The sequence below is a fragment of the Panthera onca genome, chromosome C1 (genome assembly GCF_046562875.1).
Source record: "Panthera onca isolate mPanOnc1 chromosome C1, mPanOnc1 haplotype 2, whole genome shotgun sequence".
Lineage (NCBI taxonomy): Eukaryota > Metazoa > Chordata > Mammalia > Carnivora > Felidae > Panthera > Panthera onca.
This window is the reverse complement of record NC_138346.1, coordinates 38,348,578-38,363,803: the sequence shown is the minus strand read 5'-3', so window position 1 is coordinate 38,363,803 and position 15,226 is coordinate 38,348,578. Positions and strand designations below refer to the sequence as shown.

Below are 15,226 nucleotides of genomic sequence, written 5' to 3'. Positions count from 1 at the left end.
ATGACCTGAGCCGAAGTCGGATGCTCAACCGACTGAGCCACCGAGGCACCCCTTTTTAATTTTTTTTTTAATGTTTATTTATTTTTGAGACAGAAAGAGAGAAACAGAGTGCAGGCGGGGGAGGGGCTGAGAGAGAGGGAGACCGAATCCTAAGCAGGCTCCAGGCTGTGAGCTTTCAGCACAGAGTCTGATTGAGGGCTCAGACTCACAAACTGTGAGATCATGACCTGAGCTGAAGTCGATGCTTAACCAACCGAGACACCCAGGCACCCTGAAAGAGCTTACTTAAAAAAAAAAAAAGGAGAGCCATAGCTTTACAAAGTTTTAAAACCACAGGACTATCAGATCCCTCTAGCTCCTCCCTATTTTTTAAAAATTATTTCATGTTGTACTTCAGCCTATAAAAAAAAAAAAATCATATTATATTGTTGAAATAGAAGTCTTTTTAAAGAATAGCTCAGTCCTGTTTCTGGCACAAACAATTGTGCTTTTTGGAGTTTATATTTACTCTCTGTTTAGAGAAAAAGAGGAAGTAAAAGCTGAAATCTTTAAAAAAAAAAAAAAGTACGTGCTGCTGGGTTTACACTAGAGCAGCCAGTCATTTATTTAAGAGAAGCATAAATTCAGTTTATTTGGAAAAGTCACTGGTCTAGAGAGCAGAATTGTTAGCTTGGTGCTCAAGAGAAAGATACTGATATTATCATGCAGAAAGTTAAAATTTTTATCTGGCTACTTAGAAGACTAGAAGTTTCCTTCTATATCAAGATGTCAGGAGGACTTCTGAGTACAGAGAATGCAGCTGGTTTTAACTGTTTCTTTTTGCTAATCTAGCTTTCTGATTTTCCTACAATGATCACAGTTTATTTATTAATGACCAAGAAAAAATTCCCCAAGCTACCAATCAACAGGTCATTCACCAGGGTGGAGAGGTGGAGAAGCTAACAGGGTAAGCCAGGTCCAAGGCTGCTGGGAGGAGAGGCCTCAGAGGAGCTCCTAACTCTGACAGAACTAGGTCTGGCCCCAAGAGCTAGGTGGAGTGCAGGGAGTAGGGCTAGCCCAGTGGCTTCCTGCTAAATAAGAGCAGGCATCCAGAAGTCCTACTACCGCATAGACCTTCTGACTATTAAAAGTATAGCCTTGCGGTTAAAGCCCCACCTGTGCAATCAGTGTGCCAGGGTAGGACACAGCGCTCAATCACTTAGTGGGTGTATGACCTTGAACAAGTCAATTAGCCTATTTCTGTTTTCTCATCTATAAAATAGGAATCACACTGCCACCTACCTCCTAGCATGGCATGAGGATTAAGAGGCATGATTCATGGCAGGGCTCAGCATACAAGAAGATCACAATAAATGTAAGCCATTATTAGGTCTCTGCCAGGAAACACCAGTCCTCAAGTGCACTCCCCAAATCATGTGACTGGATCCCAAAACAACTAAAGAAGGGTCCAAAGAATAAAGCCTTTCTTTTCCTTTCATCTTTGCTGAGGGCAGGGCTGCAGCATAGTGCCTGCTATAGACCCAGTGCCCTAGGGAGCGACGGAAGGATGGGAGCAGCCTATAAAATACACGTGTCCCAAGGCCCCACACTACGAGCTAGAAATCAAAGTTACAGGATTTCTAGTTTCTTGCCACTGCCACGGCTGCCAGCCACTGCCTTTGGCAAGGACATGGGTGACTCAAGTGTGAGCTAGGACTTGGCAAGGGGACACCTAGCCAGAAGGCCTCCAGGCAGGAAGCTCCATAAAGGGCCACCTGCTGAAACAGTTTGTCTACAGGCAGCCCTCGAGATGGAGGTGACATTCTGCTGTCACTAGCAAATTCAGGTAAGAATAGTGAACATTTCAAAGGTCCAAAACAACTTACCATTCTGGCTTCATAACTTTGAAAAACGTTGGGTTTTTTTTTTGGGGGGGGGGGGGGGCGGGGTGGTGAGGAGGGAATCGGAGGCAGGCTGAAGATATGACCAGACACTTAAAATCACGAGAGTACCTTAACTAGACATAAAGAGCAGCCCCCAAAAGCTCAATAGCAAATAAAATTTCAAGGAGTTTCATGGCTCTCTTGAGCTAAAAGGCACTACATTTGTATGAAATAGAACTTTCTTTCCCAAACTTAAAATTACCTCGCTTTATCAAAGATATAAAGAAACCTTCTAATGTCCTTCTAGGAGGAAACAATTACATTAGTATATTAATTACATAGGTGAGTGTGTTCTATGCTGCTGATCCTGGTTTGCCTAGAATTTTCCCAGTGTTAGTACTGAAAGTCCCACATCCTGGGAAACCCCTCCATTGGCAAACCAGGATCCTTGGTCCCCCGAACACTGCAAGAAAAATGGTATGTGTTGTGTGAAGAGGAAAACAGAAGAGACACGGTTACAAATGCAGAAGTGCTAAATGTTAAGTTTGTTTGTAGCAACAGCTCTCAGTTCCTTCTCATAGTAAAAAAAAAAAAAAAAAGAAAGAAAGACAAAAAAGTAATTTAAATTAAAAAAACAAAAACAAAACTAAAAATCACACTTGCCTGTCCCCTTTTAAAACTCTCCCAAAACAGAGTTCAGAAAAGATGTCTCCTCCTGGTGCATGACTGAGGTGCCAGTGTGGGCTGACTGTAGAGGTGGGGACTCCCATCAACCCAATAAGCTCCTCCACCCCACTCCAGCAGGACAGGAAATGTCATCTTACATTCTTTCTTTTAGGCACATTTGAAAACAAACCAAGACAGCTTGTGATTCAGGTTATCAACAACAAGACTGTGTCAGGGAAATCAGGATATCAAGCTAAAAATCCAAAAGCCATGGCAAAAATCAAGAATCACCTCACAAATAGGGCATTAAAAGGTGAGGGAGGGGGGCACCTAGGTGGCTCAGTCGGTTAAGCATCCAACTTCGGCTCAGGTCATGATCTTGCGGTCCGTGAGTTCAAGCCCCGTGTCAGGCTCTGTGCTGACAGCTCAGAGCCTGGAGCCTGTTTCAGATTCTGTGTCTCCCTCTCTCTCTGACCTGTCCCCGTTCATGCTGTCTCTCCCTGTCTCAAAAATAAATAAACATTAAAAAAAAAAAAAAAAAAAAAAAAGGTGAGGGAGGAATTGAGAAGTGATTGTTTTACCAGCAGCAAAATGGAGAGTTAGGTGCTCTTCTACAAACTCTAAGGCAGAGACTCAGAGCAGGCAGCCCCCTACCCAAACGATGGAGCAAAACTCTTGCTAAGTACGGATTTAAGCAAAGGGTTTTTAAGCCTTGATGAGGTTAGGAACCAGCGTCTAAGAATTTAGTTTCAAACTGAAAGGTAAGACTATATAAGGCAAGAAAGATCACACACTTCCTGGACTTGAAGCCATGCAGAAACCTTTATTGCTCACGACTCCACCCAGCCCAGACCACCTCCTCACCCGGCCTTCTTTTGGCCTTGTCCCAAAATGGGCTGGCAATTCTTAGATGCTCCTGAATCTTAAAACTCCCTAGACCCCTTTGATGCATTTGGAGATGGAATCAAATGCAGGTTACATGACTTTTTTTCTCCATAACGATACTAGTTTCTTTGGGGAAGGGAGGAGATGTATTCCAAAACATTTTAAAAGACAAACATCTTTGAAAGTCCTACTCTGATAAGTCCTGAAGAATAACTTCCTTTCTAAGACCAAGAAATACACTTTCCCCTACTGTCGATCTTGATTTAGGAGCGGATAACTTCTTGTAACCCTTTTAACACACCCAATGAAAAGACGGAGGTGTCTTACAACCACTAGCAAAAAGCACAGAAGCCTGGAAGGCAGGAGACAGGAGACAGGAGTTAGTTTCAGCAATACAGGCCAACAGCTGTGGTCCTTCAAGATCCCACGCTTCACTTCTTCAGATCTCAGTTTCTTCATTTAAAAAAATGAAGGACTGTCTTTAGCATCTCTTCCAACTCTAAAGTTCTCTGTGAAATTCTGTTGCGTATGTGATAATAATAATGTCCATTAGATTCATTTTTTGTACTTGAAGACTTAGGAATTAAGAGACAAGTATAGTAACTTGGACCAGCAAAGATGACACGACCAAAACAGACTAAAACTGGAAGATTGAAAAAAAACAAATGTCTAACAGTTGTCAAAGTATGTGACTAAAAGGTGGAGAGAATCCTAATATCAACTTACACTTTTAAATGCTCTGGAACCAAAGGGAACAAGTAGATTCATCACAATTGCCAGCTGTTCTTCCTGCTAAATTTAAGGCTAACATGAGTTTTAACTCAGTGATCTCTCCTCCACAGAAAGAAAAAAAAAAAAAAATGCCTGTAAATACTTAAGGAAAACAAACCAGAAATGTGACTCTCAAAGATATGAAAGCAAATCATTCTGGTGATTGATTGCATCTAAATGTCCTGGCTGGATTCTAACTGGGGACAGCAAAGCAACAAATGCAACCCCTTCAAGATGTATGAGATGTTAAATATCAAGAAATGGCATGTTTGATAGGGTGTCAAAGTCAAGATTGACTCTGCCAACCAGGACCCCAAGCAGTGTTCATTTCACTATCCATAAATAAATGGCAGAAGGAAAAAAAAACAAGCTGTCTCCTTTTTTCGTGAAAGGAGCTGCAGAGTTCTATCATGCAACTTGGCTGTGCGCCTATGAGTGTCAATATCCTAAGAGCAGCAAAGTCTGCAAAGGTAGGGTGTTTCCATCCCCCAGACCTGCAGCAAGGACTGTCAACCGAGTCAGCAAATAACCTCACTTCTGCAAACCAGCACTCCAGAGCTGCCCTGTGCGGTGTCTGAGCCAGGAAAGCAACAAAACTGACACACACAGGCACAGAGAGGGTGGTTCACCGCTGTGAGTGGAGCCCCGGGACTTCTCCTCCTGGGACAGACCAGCCAGAACCAAAAGCGCCGTCTCCAAGGGACCCCATCGCGCACCACGCACACACAACCTCTGGTCTACAAAAGAGGAAGTCAGGCTGTCATGTCAAACGGATAAAGACAGCTCGACCACACAAGAGCCGCGGTCTGGGCCGGTCTCTGGCTTGGCTCGGCGAGGGTCCCAGGCTGCGATCCTTTCTCCCTCTCCATACACCTCCCTCCTTCCCGCGGCGCGGACGAGCCTCCCGGCCCCCGGCACCGGCTGCCGGAGCCCACGCTGCGCAGCACGGTAGGAGCCGGAGGAGCACCTCGAGCCTCCCCTCCCCCTGCCCAGCCCGGGCCCGCGGACAGCGCACACCCGCGCTCATCTACGCACACCAGTGCACACCCGCGGAGCAGCACCCCGGCTGCGCCTGGCGCCCGCCGGCCCCTTCCCCAGCCCCCCGGCGCGCCGCGGGCACCGAGCGGGGCGCGCAGTTCCGACGGCCCAGGGCGGGGACGGCGCAGGGCAGGAGAGCCGCAGCCGCCGGCTTTCGGAGCAGCCGGCGGCCGCACACACTCCTCCCCTTCGCCGCGAGTAAACAGCTCGCGGGCGCGCTCCGCGCCGCGCCCCCATCCCCCCGCCGGGGCTCCGCGCCGCCCCGCGCCCGCGCGTCCCGCCCGCCCGCGCCGCCGCCCCCTACCTGGTCGGTGAGTTTGAGCACTGCCATTCTTCCGCTCCTTCGCGCGCACACACATACAGGTCCCGGGTCCGCAGATGTCACGCCAGGAGCCGGGGAAGCGGAAGGGATTGCCAGGGGAAGGGAAAAAAATCTGGCTCCCGAATTTGACAGCCCTCCCCCTGCTCCTCCTCCGCCGCCTCCTCCTCCCGCCGAGAGGCTGACACTGGCTAGTGGGGTTTGCAGCCGAGCCCGCCCGCCTTTATACAGGAAGTACCGGCTGCTGCCAGCCGGGCCGCCACTGACATCACCGCGCGCTACCTCGCCGCCTGGGCCGACGCTGCCTCCTGCCGCCCGCAGCCGGGCCTCGCAGCCCGCGGCCCCCAGAGCTCGCCTGCGCCAGCGCCCGGCGCGCCGTGGGGCCAGACTGCCGCCTGCTTTCCGCGCCTGCACACTGCGCCCCGGCGTGCCGGCCCCACTGCCCTGCGGCGCCAAGGGCGTGCGCGGTTACAGAAGCCCCCCCTCCCGCCCTGGGGCTGAGCGTGGCCCTGCCTAGCCGCATCTCATACCCAAGTACATTCACGGACACAACCTGATGAGCGAGCCCGGTGGACACACCCGGAGGCGCAAGAAAGGCTGCTACTCACAGGCCACCAACTTTAACTTGAGAGACTGGGGCAGTCTCACTTCTCCTAAACCTCTCCCTCTAATTCGGAACCAGAATACCCAACACTCCAAATTATCCCACCTCTGTCCGGGGTTGTGGTTCTGGGGCTTTCTTTGTTTAATGGGGGGAGGCCTTGGTCACATTGTCATTCCTTAGCGAGTGTTCGTCACTTAGGAGGTGGGGGACAGGGTCTCTAGCCCTTCCACCTTGTTCTCCAGTTACCTTCCAGCTGGACACACACAAAACCCCCACGGTTAAGTTCAAACACTGGGTTTTGACTTGGGGAGATGGAGGGTAGAGCAGAGTTACTGGAAAAGAAAAGAAAATTAATGGAGCTTTTGAGTGTTTTCACCAGTCCTGACTCATTCATTTCTACAAAATCCAGTTACCATGCTCTTCCACAAATAGAAGATTCGGCTGTAAAATGAAGAAATCAGGAGACTATAGATGCTGGAGAGGATGTGGAGAAACAGGAACCCTCTTGCACTGTTGGTGGGAATGCAAATTGGTGCAGCCACTCTGGAAAGCAGTGTGGAGGTTCCTCAGAAAATTAAAAATAGACCTACCCTATGACCCAGCAATAGCACTGCTAGGAATTTATCCAAGGGATACAGGAGTACTGATGCATAGGGGCACCTGTACCCCAATGTTTATAGCGGCACTCTCAACAATAGCCAAATTATGGAAAGAGCCTAAATGTCCATCAACTGATGAATGGATAAAGAAATTGTGGTTTATATACACAATGGAATACTACGTGGCAATGAGAAAAAATGAAATATGGCCTTTTGTAGCAACATGGATGGAACTGGAGAGTGTGATGCTAAGTGAAATAAGCCATACAGAGAAAGACAGATACCACATGGTTTCACTCTTATGTGGATCCTGAGAAACATAACAGAAACCCATGGGGGAGGGGAAGGAAAAAAAAAAAAAAAAAAAAAAGAGGTTAGAGTGGGAGAGAGCCAAAGCATAAGAGACTGTTAAAAACTGAGAACAAACTGAGGGTTGATGGGGGGTGGGAGGGAGGGCAGGGTGGGTGATGGGTATTGAGGAGGGCACCTTTTGGGATGAGCACTGGGTGTTGTATGGAAACCAATTTGACAGTAAATTTCATATATTAAAAAAAAATAATAAAATAAAATAAAAAAAAAAAAAAAAAGATTCGGCTGTCAAAAGCATGGGATACAAATACAATGGTAATATACATAAATCATGGTAAGTGTTGATACTTCTGGAATTTGTAGCAAATATTTTTTCATTCAACAACTATGTACTGTCTACTTTGTACCACATACCAGCTAGGCACAATATGAAAGGCAGGGAGCATAAACAGGGAAGATACTTAGTCTTAGTAGGTGTCCTACATAAACCACATAGTCACAGCTAAGGAGTCTAATCATATACTGATAAGGGATCACGGGGGGGGGGGGGGGGGGGGGGGGGGGCGGGGGGGCAATGCTTCTAAAGGAATCCAGGACAAAGGAATCAGACCAGACTGGTGGGTGAGGGCAAGCTTCCCTGAGAAAGTGACAAGAGTTGAGATTCTGAAGGAGGGAGGTAAGTAGGCAAGTGGGTGGGGTACTGCTCCCAGGTGGCCCTATGTGCCCCTGGCATACCATAGAGCAAACCTGCATTGAACAGCAAACCAGTGCTAGAGTTCTGGGTTAAGACCAAATAACCACCCTTCATTCATTCATAAAGCAAATACGGATTCTTCCTCCTACTTTTAGAGCCTCTCCAAAGATTCCATGTGGGAGAGGAGAGAAGGGAGGGGTAGCATTTGCTTAGCATCCTCATCTAACCATGAAGTTGTGACTCAGATCATACAGGCTAAGGAACTAAGAAAACACGCCCCTGGCTCCCACTCCTCCATCTTCAGGAATGCTCAGAGACAGAATGCTTTTCTCAAGTCCTCCTTCAAACACAAAATAAATTGCATTTGTTATATCTGTGGGCAGTTCTTCACCACTGTTGTTGGTATTTGTATTTCCTAATATCATCCTGCATGGCTTTGTAAGTAAACTGATTAGGACACAGAATTCTCTATTTAAAAACACAGGGTGCCTGGGTGGCTCAGTTGGTTAAGCGTCCAACTCTTGGTTTCAGCTCAGGTCATGATCTCCCGGTTTCATGAGTTTGAGCCTTGCATGGAGAGTGCTTGGGATTCTCTCTCCCTCTCTCTCCTCCCCTCACCCTGCTTATACTGTCTCTGTCTCTCTCAAAACTAAATTAAAAAAAAATTTTTTTTTAAAAACATAGCCATCTTTCAGAAAAGGGATAACAAATGATTTTATTTAGCAAATACACGCAATATCCACTTTGGTTCATCATGGCCATGCCTATACATAATTTCTTTGGGCCCCATTTGAAAGGAGAAGGGAGCTCTTCTCAACCCTATCAGACCCATCACCTCCTTTTGCAACTATTATTTTTAGTACTCCCTTTACTATCCTGAAGTGAAATTCATAGACACTATTCACTGCCTGTGCACATTTCCCAAGAAGTCAATATAATGCTCTAATTATATAGTAGAGGAAAAATAAAAGGAAAATAATTTATAATTAATTTTGTATTAGAAGACAAAAAATAGTAAGATGCTTATACTTGTATGTATAACCATTGTGAATGAGAAAACTGTAAGTGCAGACCAATATGAATGTGTTGTAGTAACAACTCAAATATTAAAATTGATGTTATCAGAAGTGACATGATTTTGTGAAAGGCTGAACAGTTTTTGGTCCAGTTCCAAACAAAATAAAGAGAAAAGCGTTGGGCTAAATTTATTGATATGGGTGCATTTACCATAAAGCCTGGATTTGATGTGTTAGTTCATACACTGAAAGTGACTCTAATGATTTAATTGGTTAGCTAAAAGATAGACCCATTGGTAGTCTATATTCAATGAGATTGAGATGCCAAAATGTCCCTGGTATAATGTAGAGGAAAAAATCCAAAGGTTCATGGAGATGGCAATGTTGGAGTGATTTTATGTGTAATGTATATACCCAACCCTCAACTATATACCCCTAGAGACCCAGATGATGGTGTTTATAGTAAGACACTGAAAAATATATTAGAAAGGGGAGCACCAGAAAAGCTCTGCAGTACTGGATTTGATGGTGGAAGATGCTTCTATTGAAATTGCTCCCTGATTTCCAGGACAGTGGGATCCTGGGATTGCAATAACCAGGTGACAGCACTTAACTGGCAGGGACAGGGTGGACATATTTACCGCAATGGGCAGCAGGGGCAACATCAAGGGTCAAAGGTCGTGACCTACAGGGATATTTACTAATGCCCTGGATGGCCCTAGGAATGAAATAGATGGAGAGACTTCTGAAATATTCCTTGATCTCTGTACCAGGCAAAACTAGGTCTGCTGCCTGAAACCTGACTTGAGCCATCAAAATGAAAAGTCATCCTTTTCAACCAGTTTTCATACCTCAGTCAGTTCACAGAGCCCCTTGATTGAAAGGGAGGCTGATTTCCTTAAGGAGGACCTTGCAGCATTGCCAGAAATATATATGACAAATCTTCATCCAGGCCTTTCCCAAAGGAACCTGATGTCATTTGTCAGAGTGAGTGTGCACTGGGAAAAAGGAAATACCCAGATATCTCAGGGACTACTTGATACTGTTTCTGAATAAATGCTAATTCCTGAGGATCTAAAATATCACTGGGTCCCCCAACTATCGTGGAGATTTATGGTAATTGGGTGATAAATGGAGTTTTCACCCAAGCACAAATCACCATGGATCCAGTAGGTTTGCAGACCCAGCCTGTGGTTGTTGCCTCAGTTCTTGAATATATAATTAGAATAGATATACTAAATAAGTGGTAGAATCCTCATATTACTTGTCTGACCCACAGAGCGAAGGCTATTGTGGTAGCAAGGGCTAAGTGGAAGCCTCTGGACATTCCTCTTGCTATCAGGATAGGAAACCAAATCCCTGGAGAGCTGTAGAAATTAGTACCAGCATAAAAGATAGGGATGATGCAGCAGTAGTGATACTATCACTTCCCTCATTCAATTCGCCTGTTTGCCCTGCAGAGGCAGATGAATCTTAGAGAAGTCCTATGAATTGCTGTGAACTTAATCATATGGTAAAGGCAGTGGCAACTGCATTCTATCCGTGCTATCTTTACTGCAGCAAATCAACATAATCCCGGGGACCTGGTATACATCTATGGATATGGCAAATGCTTTTTTATCTATTCCAATTTGCACCAAAAGCTGTTTTCTTTTCTGTGACAAGGCCAACGGTCCACAGTCTTTATGGGATGGAAACTTCTGCTCTCTGACATGATCTAGTCTGCAGAGAATTTGATCACTATAGTAAGACATCAAGGGGTGATCCTGAGAACCGCTGTTACTGCAGTGATAATAGCCTATGATTTCAATAAATCTGCCCAATTTACTATATCACATTTCACAGGGTTTTAATTACTTCTTCCTTTTGAATTTTCATAAGTATAAATACACACAAAATGTATATGTATGTCTATATATTTATGGGTGTGTGTATATAAATGTATGAATACATATGCATATTTACATATGTGTCTATATGTACATTAACATGTAAACATATGATGCTGTGGTGTCCCACCCAGTTTCCACCTTGGGGACCAAAGCCCATATCCCCCAGCTGCTGGGAGTGTTGTCTGCTGACAGCTTAACGTTAAGCCTTCCCCAAGGCATTGACCTCAGCCAAAAATAACTGCCTCAACAAAGGCTACAACCCCTCCCTGGAGGCTATACACATCAAATGACTGCAAGAATGTAAAGCCAAGGCTCCCTTGCCTCAATTCAGGACATCTCTGAAAGGATATCTTAGCTCCAGAGCGCCCCCCCACCAGGGATCACCTGAGGCCTATGCTGCAACAGCATTGCAGATCAACTCCTTCTGGCCAGTCCAGTGCCCCTCAGTTCCCACAGGTGGTGCTCCTAATAGCATTGCAAATCTCCACTTCAGACACCGTTTCCTGAGGAACCCCACCCAATATAATCATGTATTTTGACTTTACTCTGGTGGTTTAGATAGTTCATCTCATTTGTAAATAAATCAGAACCACCTTCCTGGCCCAGCTGAAAACCACAAGCAGAGCTATGTAAATGACTGCTGAATGAGATTAAATTTTGGATGAGGTTACCTCACTATCTCAACATGCAGACTCTTCTGTCTTTTGCAGCCTTTGACCGAATGGTTAAGATATAGGGGGTCCAAGGGTATCTTGGAGCTAGCAAGTGATCCTCACAAGGCATAACCAAAGGCCCGGCAATCTAGGCTAAGGAGATAAGAACATTTCATCAATGTAATTTATATATATATATATATATATATATATATATATATATATATATACACTAATTTATATATATATATATATATATATATATATATATATATATATGCACTATTTATCTGCACATGTACCATACTTCCTGGACCCTAAATAGCCACGGAATTTCAGTTTGTACCAATTGTTCAGTAGAGCCTAGTGGGGAGAAGATGAAATATTTCTACCCTATCAAATGATCCATATTTAACATGTCAACATATTTAAAGCACTTTATAACAGTACCTCATACAAATTGCAACATGAAGGTTAGCTATTCTATCTGTTGTATTCAAATGTGAAAAGATGCCACCTTAGAAACAAAGAAATACCGTAGGTTTTTAAAACTAAATATCATAGGGGCACCTGGATGGCTCAGGTGATTAAGTATCCAAGTTCGGCTCAGGTCATGATCTCACAGTTCATGAGTTTTAGCCCCATATCAGGCTGTCTGCTGTCAGCACAGGGCCCATTTTGGTTCCTCTGTCTCCCTGTCTCTCTGCCCCTCCCCCTCTTGTGCACACTCTCTGTTTCACAAAAATAAGCATTTGAAAGAAAAGCTTTAAAAAAATAAAATAAATATTATAAAGTTATTTTTGGTGGTGATTTGTTGAAAGTTATGTTCTTTATTTAAAACAGAAAATGCCTTCTTTGACTGTTGGTCTTCACTGTCCTTGACCACACATGTATAATCAATAGCATTCAGTTAAGGATTTCATACTTTATTTGCTATTATTTGTTTACTGTATTTAAATGTCTTATGAGTATTAGTCTTCTATAATCTATTATATTTTATTCTTCATATGTGTTGTTTCCCTCATTATATTAGAAACTCCTAGTGGTCACTAGGCATGCCTTATACTTCTTTGGTGTCCCATATAATGCTGGATGTTAAGTATAAATTCAATAAGTAATGGCAAACTCTCTGACTTTAAGAGCATGCAAGTGGAGGAAGTATTAGCTGGGAACACAGTAATTCTACTCAATATATACTGATTTTTTTTTCTTTAACTACGTACTGAAAATCCCACTTTCCTACCCAAAGTGTAAAATTCAACAACACAAAATAATTCCAGAAGTAGAACAGAGCCAAGTAGAAAGAGCTAAGTTACTACAATAATGTGGCAATAAAGTATTTAAATTTTGCCTGTGAGTGATTGCTAAAATGAATATGGAATTTGCTCTGGGTTAAACCTTCCAATGTTTACTGTGTTTTTTTAAATTCTATCTCATTCGCTTTCAACTTAAAAAAAATTTTTTTTTAATGTTTATTTATTTTTGAGAGAGAGGGAGAGACAGAGTGTGAGCAGGGGAGGGGCAGAGAGAGAGGGAGACACAGAATCCGAAGCAGGCTCCAGGCTCTGAGCTGTCAGCACAGAGCCCAATGCGGGGCTCAAACTCATGGACTGTGAGATCATGACCTGAGCCAAAGTCGGTCACTCAACTGACTGAGCCACCCAGGTGCCCCTGCTTTCAACTTTTTAAGACAGCTTTCTAGCAAAAACAAATCAAAAACAGTAGAGGGTGAGAAAGTAATATTCCTGTTAGAAGATGAAGTGAGGAGGGATAACGTAGAGAAAAGAACTGAAGAGGTGAAGTCAATGGAAGCCTGAGGCTCCAGGAAGAGAGGAAAAACCCCAGCAGGCGCACTTTGATATGCAATGGTGGTCCTTCAACCTCAATGGGACACTAGAATCTGAGGCACTCTCAACCTTCTGCTAGAAAAATGATCATGCTAAGTCACAAAATTTGCTAACTCTTCTGCTTCACTTGTCAAAAATATATATATGGCTTTTCTTTATTTCCACTTTATTACCCCCTCCGCCCTCTCTAACTCCTCTGAGCCCACTCCCCTGAAAACACAGCCACTTGGAGCAACTCCATTCCGGTACGACGTGACAACATTCTAGTTTTGGCCCAAAATGCATTTCTGTGTCTTAGCCCAACCCTATATCTCCTGATCTCCAGACTCACCCAACTGACTATTTCTCATTCAAATGCTTCAAAATCACCTCACGCCCAGCATGTCCAAAAAGGAATTAATAATATTCTCCTAGGGGCACATGGGTGGCTCTGTCATTAAGCATCTGACTTCAGCTCGGGTCAAGCTGAAGCTCTGCCTCAGGTAAGCATGAACCCCACTTTGGGTGAGCCCCGCTTCTCTCTTTCTCCCTCCCTCTCTCTCTCTCCCTTTGCCCATCCTGGGATGATTCTTTCTCTCTCTGTCCCTCACTCATTTGCGCCCTCTCTCTCTCTCTCTCAATAATAATAATAATAATCTTCCCCTAAACTCAGTCCTCCTCTTGTATTCCCCATTTCAGTAAATGACATGCTGTGGACCTAGTTTGGTCTAAGAACAAAAGCTGCAGCTTATCCAAGTCTGATCAATTCTGATTTCATCATCTCTCTTAAATCTATTGCTTATTCTGATCCCAATTTCCAGGACTTCATTTCAGACTGTTTTTAATATTCGCCTGCCTTATTGGAACCAGCCTCCTAGCTGGTTTCTCTGGATCCATTCCCCACCCCAGTGGCTGTATAGTCTTTCTAAAATGCAAGTCTGATCAAGTCACTCCCCTTCAATGGTTTTCCATTGCCTTCAGGCTATTTACAAACATTTTAGCATACAGTAAAACCTTGGATTGCAAGTAACGTGTTCTGTGAGTGTTCTGCAAGATGAGCAAACATTTCTAATAAATTTTAATTTGATAAACAAGCAATGTCTTGCCATAGGAGTAGTACATGACACTGAACATCACATGATCACAACTGAGCAAACGGTTCTTGAAATTTACTTTGATATACAAGTGCTTTGGATTACAAGCATGTTTCCAGAATGAATTATGCTCACAAACCAAGGTTTTACTGTACTCGGTTTTCAAGATCCTTCTCTCTCCCCACCCATCATTTTTCTTACAGGGAAGCCACATTGCTCAACTCTGGAAGGTGCCATTTATCCTAGCCTATGTGAGTGGTGACTGCTGGGTAGTGCAGAACACAACCTGTGAGATTAAACATGGCAGCTTTGCCTCTTTCTCACACTTTATACACGGCTAACAACAGCTTTTCTGATGCATCATATTTCTTCTCACTCTGAGCATGTGCTTATTTCTGTTTTCTGCCTATAATTTACATCCACCCCAATCTTCATCTAGCTAATCCTACCTGTCCTTCAGATCTCAGGTTAGATATCACTTATCCCATGAAGCCTGTCCTTACTCCACCTACTAGGTCTGGGTAAAGAGTTTCCCTAAAGTTTATGTTTGGTGCCCTGTACTTAACCTCAATTATTATACTTATCCCTTGATCCTATAATTGCCTGTTTACTTTCCTGACTCCTCCTTTAGACTGTTGTTTTAATCACCCTTGTGTATCTAGTTCTGGTGCATGGTAGATGCAAAGTGACTACTTTTCAATGAATGCAACTTCAAGGAAATCATTTAACCTAGCTAAGTTTTAGTTATCACTAGTCAAATAAGGCTAAGGATTTGTAGGACTGGCCTCAGTAATTTATGGAATGATATGACAAAATGTATATACAAATGCACTGAGGGGCAACTGGCTGGCTCAGTCAGTAAAGCATGCAACTCTTGATCTCAAGTTTGTGAGTTCACACCCCATGTTGGGCATGGAGCCTATTAAAGAAATAAGTAAATGAATATGCATTAAAAAGTGGGAAAAAATAAAAGAGGAGAAAGAGAACAATTGGTATGG

General features: G+C 43.9%; 1 protein-coding gene across 8 annotated transcripts in view; it reads right to left on the bottom strand.

Annotated features, from left to right (window-relative positions):
- Positions 1-5,854, bottom strand: part of ANKRD44 (ankyrin repeat domain 44) — a 341,765-nt gene extending 335,911 nt beyond the window's left edge. For all 8 annotated transcript variants that reach the window (XM_078451045.2, XM_078451043.2, XM_078451046.2 and 5 more), the window contains exon 1: positions 5,527-5,854. In XM_078451045.2, coding sequence (XP_078307171.2) covers positions 5,527-5,553 — 27 coding nt within the window. In that variant the 5' untranslated portion in view covers positions 5,554-5,854. The remainder of the gene's footprint in view (positions 1-5,526) is intronic.
- Between the last annotated feature and the right edge of the window lie 9,372 nt (positions 5,855-15,226).